The 19,588-nt window shown below is 35.8% G+C and overlaps 1 protein-coding gene across 1 annotated transcript in view; it reads left to right on the forward strand.

Moving 5' to 3' along the window:
* The window catches only part of LOC764874 (TBC1 domain family member 19), a 59,072-nt gene that overhangs the window by 16,084 nt on the left and 23,400 nt on the right, over positions 1-19,588 (forward strand). Inside the window, exons 5-7 of the mRNA XM_030981132.1 lie at positions 680-754; positions 18,115-18,178; positions 18,729-18,883. Coding sequence (XP_030836992.1) covers positions 680-754; positions 18,115-18,178; positions 18,729-18,883 — 294 coding nt within the window. The remainder of the gene's footprint in view (positions 1-679; positions 755-18,114; positions 18,179-18,728; positions 18,884-19,588) is intronic.

Here is a 19,588-nt window from a genome sequence, read left to right on the forward strand (position 1 = left end):
AGGCATTAATAGTAGGATTCATTTCAAAACTGATGCGTGGTTGTGTCCAATTTCATCTAAAGTTGAAACTAAGAGGTGAAAACTAATTGAGATCTCTGATTATAAACTGATATGATCTGAATTAATTGTTGTTTACACTTACAGCAAATGTTAAATGAACAGTTTCATCAGGCCATATATTTTGAAAATGAAAATATTTGTCTTTCTTCTTAAAGTTTCAAACACGTTTGTGACTAGTATGAATAAATGTACATGTAGATATCATTGAATAACCTTTGTATTCAGAAAAAATAAAACGGGGCAAGATAATTGAAAACTTGCCTCATGCAAGAATATTTGATGACAAGGGTAAAGACAATTTTTCTCTCTCCCTGTTTCTGACTTCATCTTTTTCTCTCTGTCTCTGTCTGTTTGTCTGACTCTCTCTTTCTCTCTGTATCTGTCTGTCAGTCTCTGTCTTTCTCTTTCTCTGTCTCTATCTTTGTCTCTCTCTCTCTCTCTCTGTCTTTGTCTCTTTCTCTCTCTATTACGTCAATACAAAACAAAAATCATGCTTGATATGCTCATTTAATACATTCATATATTCATGTACCTGTATGTTCATTTGTTGCTGCTAATGTGAAAATTGAAATTTCGCTTTAATATTTTCTTCTCTGTTTTGCTTGTCTTTTACCCACAGTCTACCTGGGAGAAAAGGATCTTAAAGAGTCTCAACAGTATGTGTACAGAACTCTCCATTCCACTGGCCAGAAAGGTAATTATATATCTAATCTCTTGTGGCCCCATGTGCTATTCATCAAGTGTTTCATAATACAGGTGTATGAGCTATTTTTCCTCTTCTGTTTATGAATGCAGTGTTCGCCCTTTGTTGCAGCATTCTGTATTCAATTTAACTAATTGGTCTGTATTCATATCCCCATTGTGGTAATGTGTTGCCAAATTCTAAGAATATTTACAAATCAAAAAGTATATAAAAAATATGAATTTCAGTAAAAAAAAAAAAACAATAACAAATATGATACTTTGGTGGCATAACAAATTAAAATCAATGTAGAATTAAATTGGCATTTAGATTAGGGTGTAGAGTGAGATTAAAGTTCTGATATAAAAAGATAAATTATACGTATATACATGTACATGTATGTCTGTCAGCAAAGAGATGTTTTCTTTGTACCGGTATATGGATGGGTTGAATGAGAGGATTGCATTATCCTAGATGTAAAGTAAGGTCACTTAGAATTGAAAGTGTGCCAATCGCCTGAAGAAGAAAAAAAAAACTGTGTATAGCTATAGCTAAAGGGATACATCAACCTCTATAAACTTTGCCTGACTTTCTATACATGTAGGTGAACAGTTTAAAGGAGTATGACAAAATTAAGAGATAACATAAAACCCTGCGTATAGCGCACCATTTCTATGCGAATGTGGAGGCATGTTTTAAGTAGTCTTCTCAACAAGGCGTTTTACAGTTCACTGGGAGTGTATTTAAACTGCAATAGCCATTCATGCTTTCATGCTCTGCTCCACGTTGGTGGAATTCTCTTCCATCTGTTGCAGCTCTGATTCAACTTTGTTTAGATCAAAATGAAAAACCAATCTAATGGAAAAGGCATATTCAACCTAGTTCTTAAATTTTAACCTTACCTTGTTATCTAATGTTTGATAATTTCACTTTTGTTCTCTTGTCATTTCTCCGTTTAGTTTTACTTGCATCAATATTGTAAAGCGCTTTGATAATAAATCGCTTTTGAACAGCGCTGTATAAGTAGTAGTTATTATTATATTATTATTACTATTTCTAGAAGAATGACTTGACTCATAGTTTGAGCGGTTCATTTTAAATTCAGGACACAATAAGTCGATTTATTTACTATTTCTAGTGCTTGACCATCAAAGCAATAGAGAGAGAGAGAGAGAGAGAGAGAGAGAGAGAGAGAGAGAGAGAGAGGAGCTTCATACTTCATTGGTCAAGATGTAGGACAAATTTAGGACACAGTAGATAAATGCATTTACTCTTTCTAGTACTTGACCATCTAAAAAATAATGAGGAGGGAGAGAGTAGCTAGAGAATTTGTTGGTCAAGACATAGGACAAATTCAGGGCACAATAAGGAAATACATTTAATATTTATAGTGCTTGACCATCAAAGCAATAACGAAGAGGGAGAGAGGAACTAGGGACTTCAACGGTCAAGACGTAGGGGACCACATATGACACGTGTCTCGCAGGAACAAGTAGGGATAGTGATATTAACCCATTTGAAACAGTTTGGCTATTAAAGTAATCATTCCACCCCAGTTAAGGAGGTATTAACCATACAAATACCACTTTTATATCTACACTGTAGTTGCTTTTGTGTAATGCAATGTCGCCTCTCTCTGATATAAGAGTACACTTCCATAATATCACATTGTGTGTTCAACAAATTTCTTATATTACAAAATACATAGTTACTTTTGTAGTTTGATAGAGAAGCAGCGAACGAATTTAATTGGTCTATTTGGGACCCTCCATACAGGGACTCTCCATACAGGGACTCTCCATACAGGGACTCTCTATACAAGGACCCTCCATACAAGGACCCTCCATACAGGGACCCTCTATACAGGGACCCTCCATACAGGGACCCTCCATACAGGGACTCTCCATACAGGGACTCTCCATACAGGGACTGTGGGTCTGACCATCAGTCTACAATTATCTGTTAATTCTTGAACTGGCTGTTGTTCACAATTCATATCTTTAAAAAGAAATCAAAACAAATGTGCTACTAAGCGTTTTATTAGAGTCATGACTCAGGGAATACTGCGAAGCTAGAAAGAAAAAAAACCCAAATTTTTGCTCCACATAGACTTTAACTTTGTTTTCGAAACAGAAAGAATCATGCAAATTGGAAGTTGGTTATCTATGAGTATGAAATGTCTACACACTAGTCAGTTCAGACAGAAAATCTTGATAGACATGCTGTTTAAAAATAAAACAATAGAATAATTAGTAGGAAAAACAAAATAAGATGTAGCCTGAGCTATACTCCATCCAGGTATGGGAGGATATCATTACCATATATCAGTTTAGTAATTTGACGATCTTGACCACTACTTTCTCTTAGTTTATTTTGGTATTGTATTGATGGAATTGTAATATTTTTGTCATCTTTATTACCATATTGTACTTGTCATACCTGTTCATTTGGCTCACTATTGTATATTTACTGTATTTATAACTGTATTGTATAATTTGTAAACATGATCAGTTTTGGTCCTTGGACCTTTGAATCATGCATATTTATATGTCTTTTTAAACCAAAATAAATAAATTAATTAATAAATAAATAAATACTACATGTACGTTCATATCTACCGCTGAAGTAGGGTTAGTTCAGACTTTCTACCCCAAAGCTAATATGTCCACATTTCTAGTCCGAACATAGTTCCACTCTGATAATTGAGGGAATTTTTTGCTGGATGTGGGGCAGTAGGTACTTATAATCTGAAGGGTAATCGGGTAGCCTCACTATCAGTATCAAGTATGAGAAAGGGGAGTTTTACAGAACTTACCAGTGGTAGGCCCATGCATTTAATTTTCTTTAAAATGGCTGAAAACAGCTGTGATTTGAAAAGCACCCAGTATTTTTTTTGGATTGAGCATTTCTGAGTCAATACTCAACACCTACATGTACAGCACATACACATGTACATGTAGGAAACAGAAAACATGAATTTGTCATTCTTGTGTATAAATCTTGAAAACGACTGCCCATTATTAACTCTTTTCACTATGTTTTGATTTCTGTATAACATGCATTTCCTGTTGAAGTCATATTATAACATGATGGTAAAGCTTTTACAAAGGGGTTAACAAGCTCTGATATGAAAAGCATACAATGTTGAGTTTGGGTCGAGTGCACATATCAATGTTCTACACTCAATCCTCTATAGGCTGCACGTGAAAACAAGTCGCTTCTCGTTCCCGCTGTCCTAATTCAGATCCCGCCTCCCTCAGAAACCCTCTTCTGTTTTCCTACCATGATTGGTGCACTCACTCATATTGAATTGACCGATATGAAGGACTTGGCTTTCTGTCTGGGCCACCTGGAGCACAAAGCACCACCTGATATCATATTCTCATCAACTGTTTGTAGATTTAGAGTTAACCTCTAAGGACAAATACTGTAGGAAGTATTTATTTGTTAGACTCTTGTTGAATCATGATACCCATCTACATTTATTTTTCGCACAAGCAAAGTGGAGTTGTCCTTTGTTTTGTTTTATGAATCGCATTTGTGATTGATCAAGTAGCTGACTACAAGTTAGTCTCATTTTGATCGTTAATGAAAGCTCATTAACATTTTGAAATCCCCCTGTATGCTATCAAATTATGATCCATTATACCGATGAATCGCATGTATTTAGTTCTTTAGGTATATTTATGAAGCTCACTTCCGATTCCCACTGTCCTAATTCCAATCCCCCCTCCCTGAGAGACCCTTCTCTATTTTCCTACCATGATCGTGGCCGGCACTCACTCATATTGCATTGACCGATATAAAGGACTTGGCTTTCTCAGTGTCTGGGCCACCTTGAGCAGAAAGGAAGCACCAACCGATATCATATTCTGATCAAGATTTTTGTAGATTTGAAGTGCACCTCTTGGGAAGCATCTATATGAAATATTTTTGCATTTGGATTTTGTTGAACTGTGATACCCAGCTACTTGTGGCATGCACGTGATGAATTTGTTCTTGTGATGTTAACTACCGGTAGTGTTTGTACTGATTTGATTGACCATTTTGTCAATTTGTGTTTTTGTATGTGTGTGTATGTGATCAATAAAGTAACTGATTGCATACAAAATATGTACATGTAGATGTATGTGTGGTATGCCGAGTATAGTTTTTTTAAAGGTTTTTCTTCCATAATCTTGTTATCAAAACTCATATTTTCAGTCACCTTTATTCTATCATCATTATCCATTACTTAGGAATGACATTCTGTAGATCTATTAACCTTTTGACTACTCAATTATCTAATTCAAATAGACTTAAAGGGATAGTTGAGTTCTGTTGCAGAGGGCGCTACACACATTTTTGTTTTGTGAGATAATGAAAAACTGAGTGTCAAATTTGAAAGAACATAATATTTCAATGACAAAATCATCTTTATTTGATCAAAATCGGTTCAGAGACGGTTGAATATAACGATTTCTAATACTTGTGTACCATTACAAATATTAGATATTTTTAAAAATTTGAAAAAACAAAACAACGCCTTTTACGTGGTATTTCAGCCAATGCCGATGTTGGCTTTTTTTGTTGGCATTTTTGTGTTGCTTATATTACCCACAATTAACCAGGTTAATGTATTGTATTTTTAATTAAATAATTAATTAACGGTCACCATGTTTTTTTTAAAAGTGGAGCTGAATTGGTATGATCGTATTGGCTAAATTTCACACATTTTGGGGTCTAAAATTACCTTCATAGCAATTTTAGATTCTAAAAGGGCACTATAAATGTCATAGATAAGAATAAGAGCAATAACCATGCACTTTGAAGGCATTGGCGGTTTGAAAACAGAACTCAACTATCCCTTTAATACATGAAAACCCGGTTCCAGTAGGCAATGGGTTAAAACATTCTGTTCTGTAGAGGCACACCTTTGGCATGAACTATTACAACTTACAATCCTGAGTGAAATGTGTTGAGTGAAAAGAAATGTATTCAGCTACAATGTTCATACTTTTTTTATTCAACTTTTTTGTTGTTGCTGTCCATGAATTTGGACAACTGAGATGGCTCCCAACAGGAATTACAAAGATGTTAATGTATACATTGAAACCTGCATTACATTTTGAAGGGTTTCTATGGATGGAGAAGGCTTGAATGACGAAGGAATAAATTACATACACCATGGGAGTGTACTTTAATCTAGTTTCCCCCTTTGTGTCCTCTCCCTGTAGATGCTTTATAAATCATTCTAGATAAGAGAGAGAGAGTTGGCGTTACTAAGAAGATTGTTTCCATTGATGATGGAATGCCCCATTAGAGTTCTGAGGTTGAGGCATGATGTGGTTCTGTATGCAGGGGTAGGGATGCATGATTGAATGGATTCTAGTAGCTGCAGAACAGTCATGTAGACCTGACAGTAGTCACATGAGAAATCGGTTCGGTTCTAATTTGGGAGGGGTGAGGCATGATGTGGGTCTGTATGAAGGGGTAGGGATGCATGATTGAATGGATTCTAGTAGCTGCAGAACAGTCAGGTAGATCTGACAGAAGTCACAGGAGAAATGGGTTCGGCTCTGATTTGGGTGGGGAGGGGTGATGTGGTTTTGTATGCAGGGGTAGGGATGCATGATTGAATGGATTCTAGTAGCTGCAGAACAGTCATGTAGACCTGACAGTAGTCACATGAGAAATGGGTTCGGTTCTAATTTGGGTGGGGGGTGGGGGTGGGGGAGGGGTGACGATGATCAATGAAAAAAAAACCAGGTGAAGGTGGTGAGTGATTTAAAGTTTCAAAGGAGCTCTGAGAAAACACCAAAAGAACCTGGTAAAGAAAGGAAGAAAAAAGCAAACTTATGAAAATCTCTGCAAGAGGATATTACACCCTGATATTTAGTTGATTTTGATAGAAGCAGAAAATGAGAGAAACAGATCAATGAAATTTGAGCAAAAACCGATAAAATATAAGTAAGTTGAGGGTCTTTAAAGGTGATCAATCAAACACACATTGGCAACTCTGTGACATGTTTGCGATCAGTGAAACAAAAATTAGGTGAGGGTGATGAGCGATTTAACTTTTGAAAGTTTCAAAGATGCTCTAAGAAAACCCCAAAAAGAAACTGGTAAGAAAGGAAAAGAACAGCAAAAATCATGACAATCTCTTTGATGTAAAAATAACTTGGGGAAGAATAGTAAATTTCCCTTTTTAATTGATGCATGTAAGACAATTTTATTTTTGTAAATAGCTGTACTAGTTAGTAATCATTTTCCTTCCAACTTTCCCTTTTTTTATACCTTAGTAATTATAGAATGGATTTTGTTTTGGTATTAAGTTTGTTTGATGATGATTGTTTTACCGGACTGCCAATAAAGCCTGTGTATGTTTGTAAGTAAACAACCAGGGGACCAACAGCTTTAAGTCCTCTCTCAGGAACTTGGTATTAAATGAAGAGTAATGTCTTACCAAAGGACGCAAACACATTGACTTGGCTTCGAACTGTCATTGCACTTTTTAACCAAAGTTAAACTGTTAAAGTGATATCCATACTCTCTCTCCAGTGTCCTCTCTCTCTCTCCCTCTCTTTCAATTACTCTCCTTCTCTCTCTATCTCTCTCTCTCTCTCTCTCTCTCTCTCTCTTTCAAATACAAAGAGAGAAGAGAGTATCATAATACTATGTCATAAAGTTTTGAACTGTTCTTGTATCTTTTACTACCTTGAGTCTGTGTACTGTAGGGTACTCGGGTAACAGTTTGGAAATGTGATTTATTCCAGAGACTGAAAGCAAACTAAAGGATGCATAGTACATTGTTGGCTGACAAATATCTAGTAGGCATACACGTGTGTATTCAATCAGGGCCATCGCTAGACAATGAATGGGGGGGGGGGGGGGAGGGGGAGGGGAGGGGGTGTCGGCCAAATTTTCTGACAAGATAGCTGGTCACTTTCCTACAAGCAGTGGCCAAGCACAGAAAAAACAATAACAACACCAAACTGAAGAAAGAAAAACGAAAGGCTTATCAGATTTTCAATCAAATTTGCTGACAGAAAATGTTTAATGTGGGGTTATCGCATCCCAATACCCCCTCTTGCTGATGTTCTGTATGCATCAGGGATCCAGAATTGTTTGAAAACTTTGATTGCTTTCTTTGTGTTGCTGTGCAGTTGCTCATTTGCCACACTTGCAATTTTGCTCGAAACACTTCGGCACAGAATGACAGATGCATGGTTTTGTGCAACACACTTGCTTTGCAAAATTTCTGGTCTTAATTAGCTACATGATATACCTTTTAACACCGGTATATATTAATCTTGCACTGGAAACAGTTCAATGATATTGAAGCCTTTCTAACTTATAATAAATTTATTGTGGCACAGGGAGATTATTATAGTTATTAAAGGGGGCAGTGTTGATAGCTCAAGTTTCTGTCAGAGTTATCTGAAGATTTAAACAAGAAGTAGAATGAGAAGGTTACTGTAAAACAGGTTGAATAAGGTCAAGAACAACAAAATTCACAAGATATTCTAACAAAGAATTTTGTTTTACAAAATTTCTTCCAAATTCTTGTCCCTATTTAGGTGTGTATTTGTCCTGGTTTGTAGGTGTTACTTTTATTTTTTACCAGGGGAAGAGGGAGCATGTACCCTGTGCCCCCCCCCCCCCCCGATCCACCTGTAATGTGCTCCCCTGTGGTGTAATCGACATGCAAACAAGAAAGTGATCTTCTTTTAAGTGCAAAAGTCAAGGTCGCATGGATTTCTTCTTCGTGCCACATCGATGTTTTGAGAAGCATCCCTTTTCAACTTGATTCGATAATCTGTATCTCCCCGGCGGACAAACCGACAAACCGTGATTTACGTCTCTTTCAAGAGCAGTATCACTTTCAAGAGCTGTATCACTGTTCTGTGTTTGGGGCTTGGCTGCTCTATGTTATCCTCATTAGGATTTCTTTCCTCTTCTTCTCCTGTTTCCCTTCTTCCATTTTGTAATTCAATATTATTTCCTTTTGAAAAATTATGCAGGAGGTAACAAATGAAATCTCACTCTTTTTTTCTTTTTTTACACATTAATGCCTCTCACTCGGAGGAGATTCTTTACTTGTTTTATTATATTATAATTTTACTCTGAAACTAGTGATCATTATCCCACAAAATTCCACCACGATTCTCCAATTTAGTGCCTTGAATGATCATGATGTGGTACATAGAACAAGTGTGTCCACAAAAGTTGTATTACAGTGTAAATTTAAATTATCATAAGCTAATATTGAAACTCTTAAATGATTTATAACAATAATGATAACTAGACATAATACTTGTTTGGAACAAGTATAGGTGGGCTGGTCAACTAAAATTTGAGACAAAATAGAGCAAAAATAATCAAGAAACTGCTTACAAATTCTTAATAAACAATATCAAGTAGATTCAGTACGTGAACGAAATTCACCTTCTATAGTCATTACACGCAAATTGTGAAATTTCTGACATGAGGCCTTTAATCGAAATTTTCACTCTGTTGACATCATCAAAATGAAAAATGATTAAGATTAAACTTGTAGAGAATTATCTTAGCTACAACATATCGAAATTTTGAAGAAAATTGATCAATATATACAGAGATACAATCAATTTTACATAAATATGCTGACTTTATAATATGCAAATTTGTATTTTGAGTTCCAAGGCCATTATGATTATATCACGATACACTTAATGGCAAAATGAGACATGGAATCATATCTCCAACTCATACTTTATCTAAATATTAAAAAAAAATTGAAGGTCACGGTTCATTCCAAAGAGCTACAGTGGATTTTGTATAGGCATGTTTTTGCCCATATATGCTATGTATTAAAAGAGCTCGCACGCACGGACATTTATCTTGAATTGACGCTCATCTTGTTGTTAATGGTCATAAAGAGATAAACATGGTATCAAATTGTTTGGAAAAAAATGAGAAATATCATAAAAGAAAAAAAATGGCGATTCTATGTTTTGTAATGGTGAAACGCGCGCGCATGCGCGTGTGCGCGATTTTTTATAAAATGCTTAAAATGACCTGAAACGTATGCAAAAAAAATTTGAGACGATTTTGAGCATTAAATTTTTTTGCGCGCGGACGTACGCGCACGCGCGCGTTTTTGGACATGAAATTGACTGGACTGATATTGACCTTGATCATGGAAAATATGAATGAGAAATGACTTACCGTTATGAAAATATGATCATAAGTAAATTTTCAGAAAATTTCACAAAATGGCGCCTAGATGACGTCATCAGTCAAGGTCAAGGTTGAAAACGTTACTTTCTTTTGTCCATATGGCTATACATATGTGTGCTAAATATCAAATCATTTGATTGAGCCATTTTCAAATTATCTTGCTAACAAAAAAGTGGGTCGAAATAAGAAAAATAAACTAGATTTGTAATACTTGTTTGGAACAAGTATAGGTGGGCTGATCCAACAAAAAATTGAGGCAAAATGAAGGGTACATTTGAGATAGCTTTTTGTCTCAGCTACAACATACTCGAAGTTCAGCGTAAATGAAGCTAAAACGACGTAGAGATTGCTCGCGAAAGACGGGAATGTAGAATCAAGTTTTGAGAAAAAGTCATGTCCCATAGAGAATACACGCAAAATGTGAAAAATTGACATGCCTCCTTTAATCGCAAAAATACGCCATGATGCCTTTGTCAAAATGAAAAATTGTGGGAAATGGATTTGTAGAAAATTGTCTCAGCTAGAACATATCAACATTTTGAAGAAAATCGATCAATTTTTACAAAGATACAATCAACTTTCCAAAAATATGCTGACGTCATAATATGCAAATTGAAATTTTGAGTTCGGAGGCCATTATGATGACGTCATGAGTTAATTGAGGGTCAAATGAGACATGAAATCATATCTCCGATTCATACTCAATCAAAATATGAAAAAATAATTGGGGTCACCTTGCATCCTAAAGAGCTACAATGGATTTTGCATAGGCATGTTTTTGCCCATATATGCTATGTATTACAAGAGCTCGCGCGCACGGAAATTTATGTTTAACGGTCGATCATTCCGTCATTAATAGTCATAAAGAGATAAACATGCTATCAATTTGTTTGTAAAAATATGTGGAATATTATGAAAGAAAAAAATGGCGATTCTATGTTGTGCAATAGTTTTACGCGCGAAAACGCGCACGCATGTGCGTGTGTGCGATTTTTTATAAAATGCTTAGAATGGCCTAAAACGTATATAAAATAATTTTGAGACGATTTTGAGCATTTTAAAATTTTACGCGCGCATTGACGCGCGGACGTACGCGCACGCGCGCGTTATTTGACCTGCAATTGACCGGAAGGATATTGACCTTGATCATGATAAATATAAATGAGAAATACTTTTTGGTTATGAAGATATGATCATGAATTGATTTTCGTAAAATTTTACAAAATGGCACCTAGATGACGTCATCAGTCAAGGTCAAGGTTGAAAAAAATTCTATGCTTTGTACATATGCCTATACATATGTGTGCCAAATTTCAAGGCATTTCATCGAGCCATTTTCAAGTTATCTTGCTAACAAAAAAGTGGTTAGAAATAAGAAAAATATTTAATAATAAATAATAAATAAATAAAGGCAATTCTAACGAAATTATAAGGTGGTCTGTACGTTATACAGCCCACCTGATAAATAAATAAAGGCAATTTTAACAAAAATATAAGGTGGTCTGTATTAGATACAGCCCACCTGATAATAGCTAGTTCTTATATAGCGCTTTTCAGGACCGAAGGCCCTCTCAAACCGCTTTACAGATATAAATATTATTACCCCGGTCATAGGATTCAGGCTTTATGATGACTTACAGGATTTATGATGACTTTAGAGCAGTGTTTGATGTTTTAATTAAGTGAATGAATTACTTGACAATATGAAAGTTATATCGCTATGTGGCAACTTCAGCACAATATCTCCATGCGGTTAGCATTCATGCAGCTGCCAACCACTCCTATTTTGGAGGCATGGTCCCTAACTTTGGCCTTCAAACTAATATTCTGTACCTTGAATGCCCCTTTTTTTCGCTAAAAAGCATCTGCTTAAAATGCATACAAAGTACACTATAATTCTAATGCTGTGAGAAATTCCTAATTTTAGCCTTGAACAGTTGTCAGGTATGGACCAGTACATGGCAAATTTTGGCAGTATAAGAGTTAATAGTATCACTACAAGAAGATATCTCTTTTACTGTTGGGGGAATTAAAACAAATCCTTAAAAGTATGTCTTACACTAAGGTCAGCGGCATTCATCTCTGTCTGACATTTCGTCTATAGTTTTCATCAATGGTGAGCAAGGATCCACCTCTTTCCCCCTTTTCAAACCTCCAGAGTCCCTCGTACACACTCACGAGCAAAAAGATTGCAATACCCTGCCACAAAAGACCCAAATTTCTAGGAAATTAAAAGTTAGGGAAAGTCCCCAATTAACAGGCATTGACCAGTACTGTATGGCAAACTTTGGCAGTATAAGAGTTAATGTTATCACTGCAAGAAGTTATCTAGAATGAATAAGAATTATAAATCGTAAAAAGAATGTCTTATATACTTCAAAGGTCACATAAATTCATCTCTGTCCGACATTTCCGCTACAGTTTTCATCAACGGTGAGCTGGGAATTCACCTATTTCCCCCATTTTCAAACCTCTAGGGTCCCTCGTACACCCACGAACAAAAGATTGCAATATCCTGCTGCAAAATTCACAATTTTTGTTAGACATGAACCGTTAGGGAAAGTCCCCAATTAACAGCTTAATCTGCTCATCATATTTCACTTTAATTGAAGGGGGCGGAATGGGATATCTCTTTTGTGAAAAAGGGAAGAAAGTTCCCCTAAGTTATAGCGTGATCCGGATTTTGTGCAGGCGGGGGTTGTATAGGTCATGGTGTATTATACAAATAATACACAGCAGTGAGGGCATTAGTAAGAATTACCCACTCAAGGTACTTTTGGAAAAGTCTAACACGGCCGAGGCGATAGCGGAGAAAAATGCTGTAATCCCCTGTAAATATTATGTATTGGGAAATATGTGTCATCCTATAAATATTTCATTTGTATTCTAAATTGTGCACATATTTTGAGTGAGCTTGTCAAGAGTTAGCATTAACGGTAATACAAAGTTTTGGGAAATTTGACAATTGGGCCGAAAGTGATTCTTTACAATTTTGATATATTTGGATGCCCCTGTAGATGTATTATAAGCACAAGAAAAATTAGCCCTCAAAACACTTCACCTTTCGAGAAAAATTGAATATCGGTAAATTTTGATAAATTTCAAATAGTGCCTACGGCCGTACAATGGTAGCTGTGACCATGAAAATCTCAGAATTAAATATGTAGTTGTGATATATAATTTCAAAACGGGAGAGCTAATTGGTCGATTTTAGTCAAGAAACATTGTTTTATAGCTTAATTAATATCTTGACCTTGAGAGGGAGCTATATAACTTAAAGAGTTTATTATTTACAATTTCATAACTTTAGACTCGATTTCAACCGCAACAACGATCCCTGAATATTGTAGGATCGCTTATGCTTCCAATATGTTCATTTGAACCAAATGCATGACCCCATCCCAAAACTTTGTATAACCTTTAAACGACACACAAATACACTATGCAGTGTTGTTTTTAGTATGTGGCATTGTGTATTTTTCATGCTAACTAGTATTTAAATGAAGTGCAAGGAAAGTAAATGAAAATTCAAAGTTTCTAGCAGAGTTGTTCAACTGTGTGAGGTTAACCACACAATCAGGTGGAACTCATACATAGGCTTGAGTACCAATGACATTGCTGATCATGAGAGACAGAAACACCAGGGACTAGTAATTGGTTTACAGAGGTTAATAGCAATTGGTTCGTCGACAGCCACAAAAGAATGGAACACATGAATGATATCAAAACACGAGGGAAACATAAAAAATAAATCGTATTGCATGATTATAATTCTTCACCTTCTTCTTCTTCTTCTTCTTCTTCTTCTTCTTCTTTTTTTTTTCTTCTTCTTCTTCTTCTTCTTCTTCTTCTTCTTCTTCTTCTTCTTCTTCTTCTTCTTCTTCTTCTTCTTCTTCTTCTTCTTCTTCTTCTTCTTCTTCTTCTTCTTCTTCTTCTTCTTCTTCTTCTACTTCTTCTTCTTCTTCTTCTTCTTCTTCTTCTTAATTAGTAGTAGTAGTATTATATTTATTGTTATTATTAATCTTTTTGAAATTATTATTATAATCATGATCATAATAATCATTACTATCATGAATTCAAAGGACATTTATTTTCTTATTATTATTAAATCACGACAAAATGAAATAAACTTTAACATATGTATGGAGGAAGGAGATGTCACCTTGAGGCTTGTGGTGGGGTTATCATCCACATTTTATTTTGTAAATTGACATGAATACAGATGCTACATATATGTTTTATTTGTCTGTCCCATTTAAGTTTTAATGTTATTAGAACTTTTACCCACTGACTACAGGATGTTGGTGGTTTCTGTATTAAAGTTCATATGCAAAGGAGATTATAAGTAGTCCAGTTCAACAGGGTAACTCTGGCCACATTAAATCAGCTAAAATTACATCTGATAGCAGCCAGAAGTGTGTTAATGCATATATGCATAAATTCATAGTTAACTAACTTGCTCCAAACAGAGGACATGTAGCATTCCAATATCATCAACATGTCATCAGTATGAGCAGATACTCGTACCTCTATGAAAACCACATTATGTACCGGAACAGTAATGCGAAGCTCACATTTTGTGATAGCAAGGCAATGCCCCTACTTGTAGAGCTCCCAGATCTGTCATCGATGCTCATCAGATGGGTAACAGAAAGAAAAGGAATGTCATTATCAGCCTAAGTTTTAAAAGAGCTGCTAATTTGATGAGGGAAAATTAACACAAGCTAATTCATAGTGGAGACACAGTCAAGTAGTGGACTATTTCACCTGCATGCACATCATGCTTGGGATAACATCAGCCCGAGCTCTTTATATTTCAAGCTAACCGAGGCTTGTTTGTGAAATAGCCTTCTATTTGACCGATTAACATGCCAATTCACCGGTCAATATGCACCTGGTTGGCTTGGATTTTCATGCTCTGTATATAGCTTGTAGCTTGATCGAGTTGAGATGGCTCAACAGACAGGACACAACACTTTTCATTTTGGCCTATACTTTGAGAGCTGCTCTGTGATCCAACATTTAATCTGACCGCAGTTACCTAGAGCTTAATTTTGTCAAATGTATAGGGTAAGAGTTAGATTTCTAAAAGATGAAGGTCAGGTTTAGGTCTAGGTATAGTTCTAGGTCCAGGGTAAAAGCTGGGAAATTTGGTTGATAGAGGAAATTTACTGCAGAGCAATTTTTGCCAGAGCATCAGGGTCCTGTTTCATAAAACTTGTTATCAATAACAAATGCCAAATTTTTATGACAAATTTGCTCTCAGCCAATCAAATGCCATGATTTCAGTAGTATATAACAGTTATCATTTCACTTGTCACTTGTTATTGATAAGAAGTTTTATGAAACAGGGCCGAGAGTTGGACAACCGAAACACGGATCTCAAGCTCAGGCTTGCTTTGGCTCATGGAGAAGCACCAAGAGAGAGAGAGATAGAGAGAGGGAGGAAGGGAGGGAGAGAGAGAGGGAGAGATAGAGGGGAGAGACAGAGGGGAGAGACAGAGAGAGAGACACAGAGAGAGAGAGAGAGAGAGAGAGAGAGAGAGAGAGAGGGAGAGATAGAGGGGGAGAGACAGAGAGACAGAGAGAGACAGAGAGAGAGAGAGAGAGAGAGGGGGAGAGGGAAAGGGAGAGACACAGAGAGACACAGAGAGACAGAGAGAGGGAGAGAGACAGAGACGGAGAAAGGAAGAATGTGGGATGCTATGTTGATTTCATCTTCTGCTCTCACTGATAAAGGTCTTTGTTATTCATTGAAACATTGCCTCGTTAGCACCTCGTTACTGCATTCTCGCCCGCTGGCTAAGATGTAATGGTCCGCACCCTGCCGCGCTGAACACCTTGTCTCGTAAATCGATGTCATTTTCAATTTATGTCAGCTGGCCTCCCAATTATCATTTATCCATTTAGACAAGAGGACCAACCGCACTCCACCACTCAGAGCTTAGCTTTACATGGCCATTTTTATTGGTATGTGTGACCAAAAAAACAAACACATACAGGTGTAGGAGATATATAGATGAATAGCAGCCTTATGAATAACTCATGATACAAACCTTATCTTCTCAACAATCTCTTGGGGGGGGGGGAGGGCTTGTGAGTGATACAGTTGCCCTTCATGGTGAGTAGTTAAAGTTTGTTTATTCATCATATCTATTTCTATTATTTTCTGGAGTAAGTCGACACAGTGTCATTGATACTTGTGAATTCACAAAATGGGGATCTTTTAAAATCGATGTACCTACATTTCACACAAAATCTGCTGTTTAATAAGAAATAATAACCTTTGAAAACACGGTTCTTTAGAAAAATGTAAATAGTTATTGTTTAATGTACTATGGTGTTTAGCAGAATGTAGACAAGAAGAATGAAAATGAAAACGGAACACAACCTGTGAAAATGTGTAACTCGTAATTTTATACCAGAGTTCTAAAGAACCGTCTTATTAGGACCATGTCATAAGGACATGAAGCTGGAGATATTTATATTCCTTGATTAGCCTAAATGGTATCAAACTCTCATTTAGATACTTACATGTAGGTTTAAATGGCACTTATTCATACACCAATTCACCAGCATTTATGCCTTTTCCGTTAGGGCTGTGTCTTTTTGAGCCAATACATATAAGCTGCCTAATGTAACAAGTAATCACATTACACAAGTAATAATGATGATAATAATAGAGTCTTGTATTATTATTATTACCCAGTTGTACTATATACCCTACTGTTATACAGTATACCTCTCAAGCATTTTAAGGAATTAATTCCTGTGGGTACACATTAGTACCCTAATATCTTGAGGCGCCTTGAGCATTTAATTAGAATGGATAATGGCGCTATATAAATCTCAAGTATTATTATTATTATTATTATTATTATTATTATTATTATTATTAACCTCACTAGTGTTGAGCATGGCAAATGTAGATTAATGTCTTCCCAAAGGACATAATTGCTGTAATTAGCAGTAATGATTGTGTAGTTATAGCATTTGGTTTTAACTTTTTAAAGGGCTATAATAATGCCTTGCAACCTTCTCTAATAATATATTCCTTTACTCAGATTTCTCCATTTCTATGAATCCAGTATTTGTGGTCCCTATGGATAAAACGATGGAACCCTATCCAACCATTAAACACCGCAATGGTTCATCATTTTTATTTTAATGAAGATTCCTGCATCTCAAAACCTTCTTGTAGCTACAGGTGTATGAAAGGGAGAACAAAAGCATATGGTGATAGGGCTTTCACTCATTTTATAGCACCATTTCTGTGGAATTCCCTTCCAAACTCATTACATTGTATATCCAATATTGAAACATTCATATCTGAACTAAAAACTCATCTCTTCAAATTAGCACATCAATAATATTTGAGGATAAGTAATGTTATAATTTTTCTCTTTGTAAGCACTTCATTGTTTTCTATATATGTTTTTGTTTCATCTTCCTTTTATGATCGTATTATACTTTATATAATTATGTTTATTGTAAAAATGTAAAGTGCATTGAAATGTCAACAGACATGAAATGCGCTATAAAAGAACAAATTATTATTATTATTATTAAGAAATAAGAATAATTATTTTCTCAACGTAAATTCTTATCTCATTTCAGCTTCTCATGTTGTGATGTAGTATAACAATGTTTTATTGTATTATTACTTAATTTATTTTACAATTCTGTTATGTAATCTTATTGGGAAGTATGTCTACATTGGCATTCTCATGTTATAATTTATCATATGGTAAGAAATATATAATTTTTCACAATGTATTTTTAAAATGCTTACCGGTAATCACTCAACCAATTTTCCCTGTTAAATTTCTGATTTCAACTGTATTCATTTCCCATTGTTCTTATTTGAATGAATTATGATAGCGGATTTAATTTTTTTATTTGGTTTTCCTTTTAAGTCGATATGATTTTGTTTGATATGATTTTGTTGGAGGACAAAATGTAGTATGTTCATATCCACTAAAGATTGGCCTCTCACCACGCAATAAGTAACTGTCCCTCCTTCCTTCCTTCCTTCATTCTTTTTAACCTAATATCTCTCTCTCTCTCTCTCTCTCTCTCTCTCTCTCTTTCTCTCTCGCTCTCTCTCTCTTTCTCTGTCCCTCTGTCTGTCTCTCTCTCCTACTCTCGTCTGTCATGTTCTCCCATTACAGAGGCCGTTATCAGAGCAGAACGAACTCCGATCTCGATGGAATGAACTTGGAACGGAAGAGCCAGGTAGGAATGCCATTACATTCCTAATTTTAAACTCTGTGTTCACCAAATAAAAAAATTAAAAAAATTAGAAGGTCTTATTCACAATCTCTGCTTAAATGTATGTAGAAAATATAATATGTTTGCTGGGTAAAATAGTGTGTGGGGGCTTGTTCTAACCCAGCCAATAAAGCAAAAGAATGATCGTAATAACGATTAAAATTTGAAATAAAAAGGAGTTTGATTTGGTCAAATCAAGTAAGTGTTCCCTTCTTTAAATACTTTAGCGACTATTTCTAGTGTTTTTGGTCTGGTATATGTCCTTGGTATTTTATGGACATATTTTACAATACAATCAGCCAATCCTTGAACATGCACACTACCAATTACAATTGTGATGCTGCTAGAACGTGGCACGGCATACAAGTGTAACCTGTATGAGGCAATCACTTTGAGCAAGTGAGCATATATGTAGCAGCAACAGGGTGGATTAAGCTAAAGCATTTAATTACAATTTAGAGAAAAAGAATACATGTCCCCTCTAATATTTGCTTTCCACTCTACTATTCCACAGATTTGGGTAGCTTTCGACCAGTGTATGGACCAAAGGATTTCCTTGACATGCTAACAACCATTAAACACCCTAATCTTGACGTGAATGGTCCTACCTTGTCACCACAGTGGGGTCTAATCTATCTACCTCTAAAAGTCAAAACACTACCTCAATTGGTGAGTAATTGTTTTCTAATCCTCTATATTTTATTTTTTTCAAGAATTTCCTTTCAAGTTTGTAAAAACCTATTTTTATTCTTTTCACTTTTAGATATTCTTTTAAAACCCATATTCACATCTGTTACATTTGTATATCATGAAAGAGGTGATTGGTTCTGAAAATACTGATTTTTCAATGATTAGTGATGAGAACACAGTATATATGCAAAATTATGCAGTATACATACATGTACACTGTTTCAAAATGACAGTGGCATACATGTTGTTGTGAAGGAGCAAAGGGGGTGGGGCAGGGGGGGGGGACAAATATACCCCCATTTTTATGATGAAAGAAAGATGAAAAGTAATTTTGTTAATTAAATAAAGAAGAAGAAGAAAAACAAGAGTGTGGAAAGTCAGCTGAGAAGGAGATACTAAATTTACAACCCCCCCCCCCCCAGTGCCCTGGTTAAGTAGCTCCTCTTGGCCCAACCAGCTCCCCCTTGCTATGTTTTCCTCATGCTGCATTAGTAGCAATAGTAGATGTTAAACAATGGAATAAAATGAAGAAATTAAGTTTTGACTTGCTATCAAGCCAGTTGAACATGTCTGTGTATTATGTGCCGGCAATTCTTTTTGTAGAACAAATTTGCTAGTCTTGACTCTGACCATAGTACCCATTTTAGCAATGTCATTGCCAGAATAGCCCCCCCCCCCTCCCCC

Source organism: Strongylocentrotus purpuratus, unplaced genomic scaffold (assembly GCF_000002235.5).
Source record: "Strongylocentrotus purpuratus isolate Spur 01 unplaced genomic scaffold, Spur_5.0 spur5_scaffold_11, whole genome shotgun sequence".
Lineage (NCBI taxonomy): Eukaryota > Metazoa > Echinodermata > Echinoidea > Camarodonta > Strongylocentrotidae > Strongylocentrotus > Strongylocentrotus purpuratus.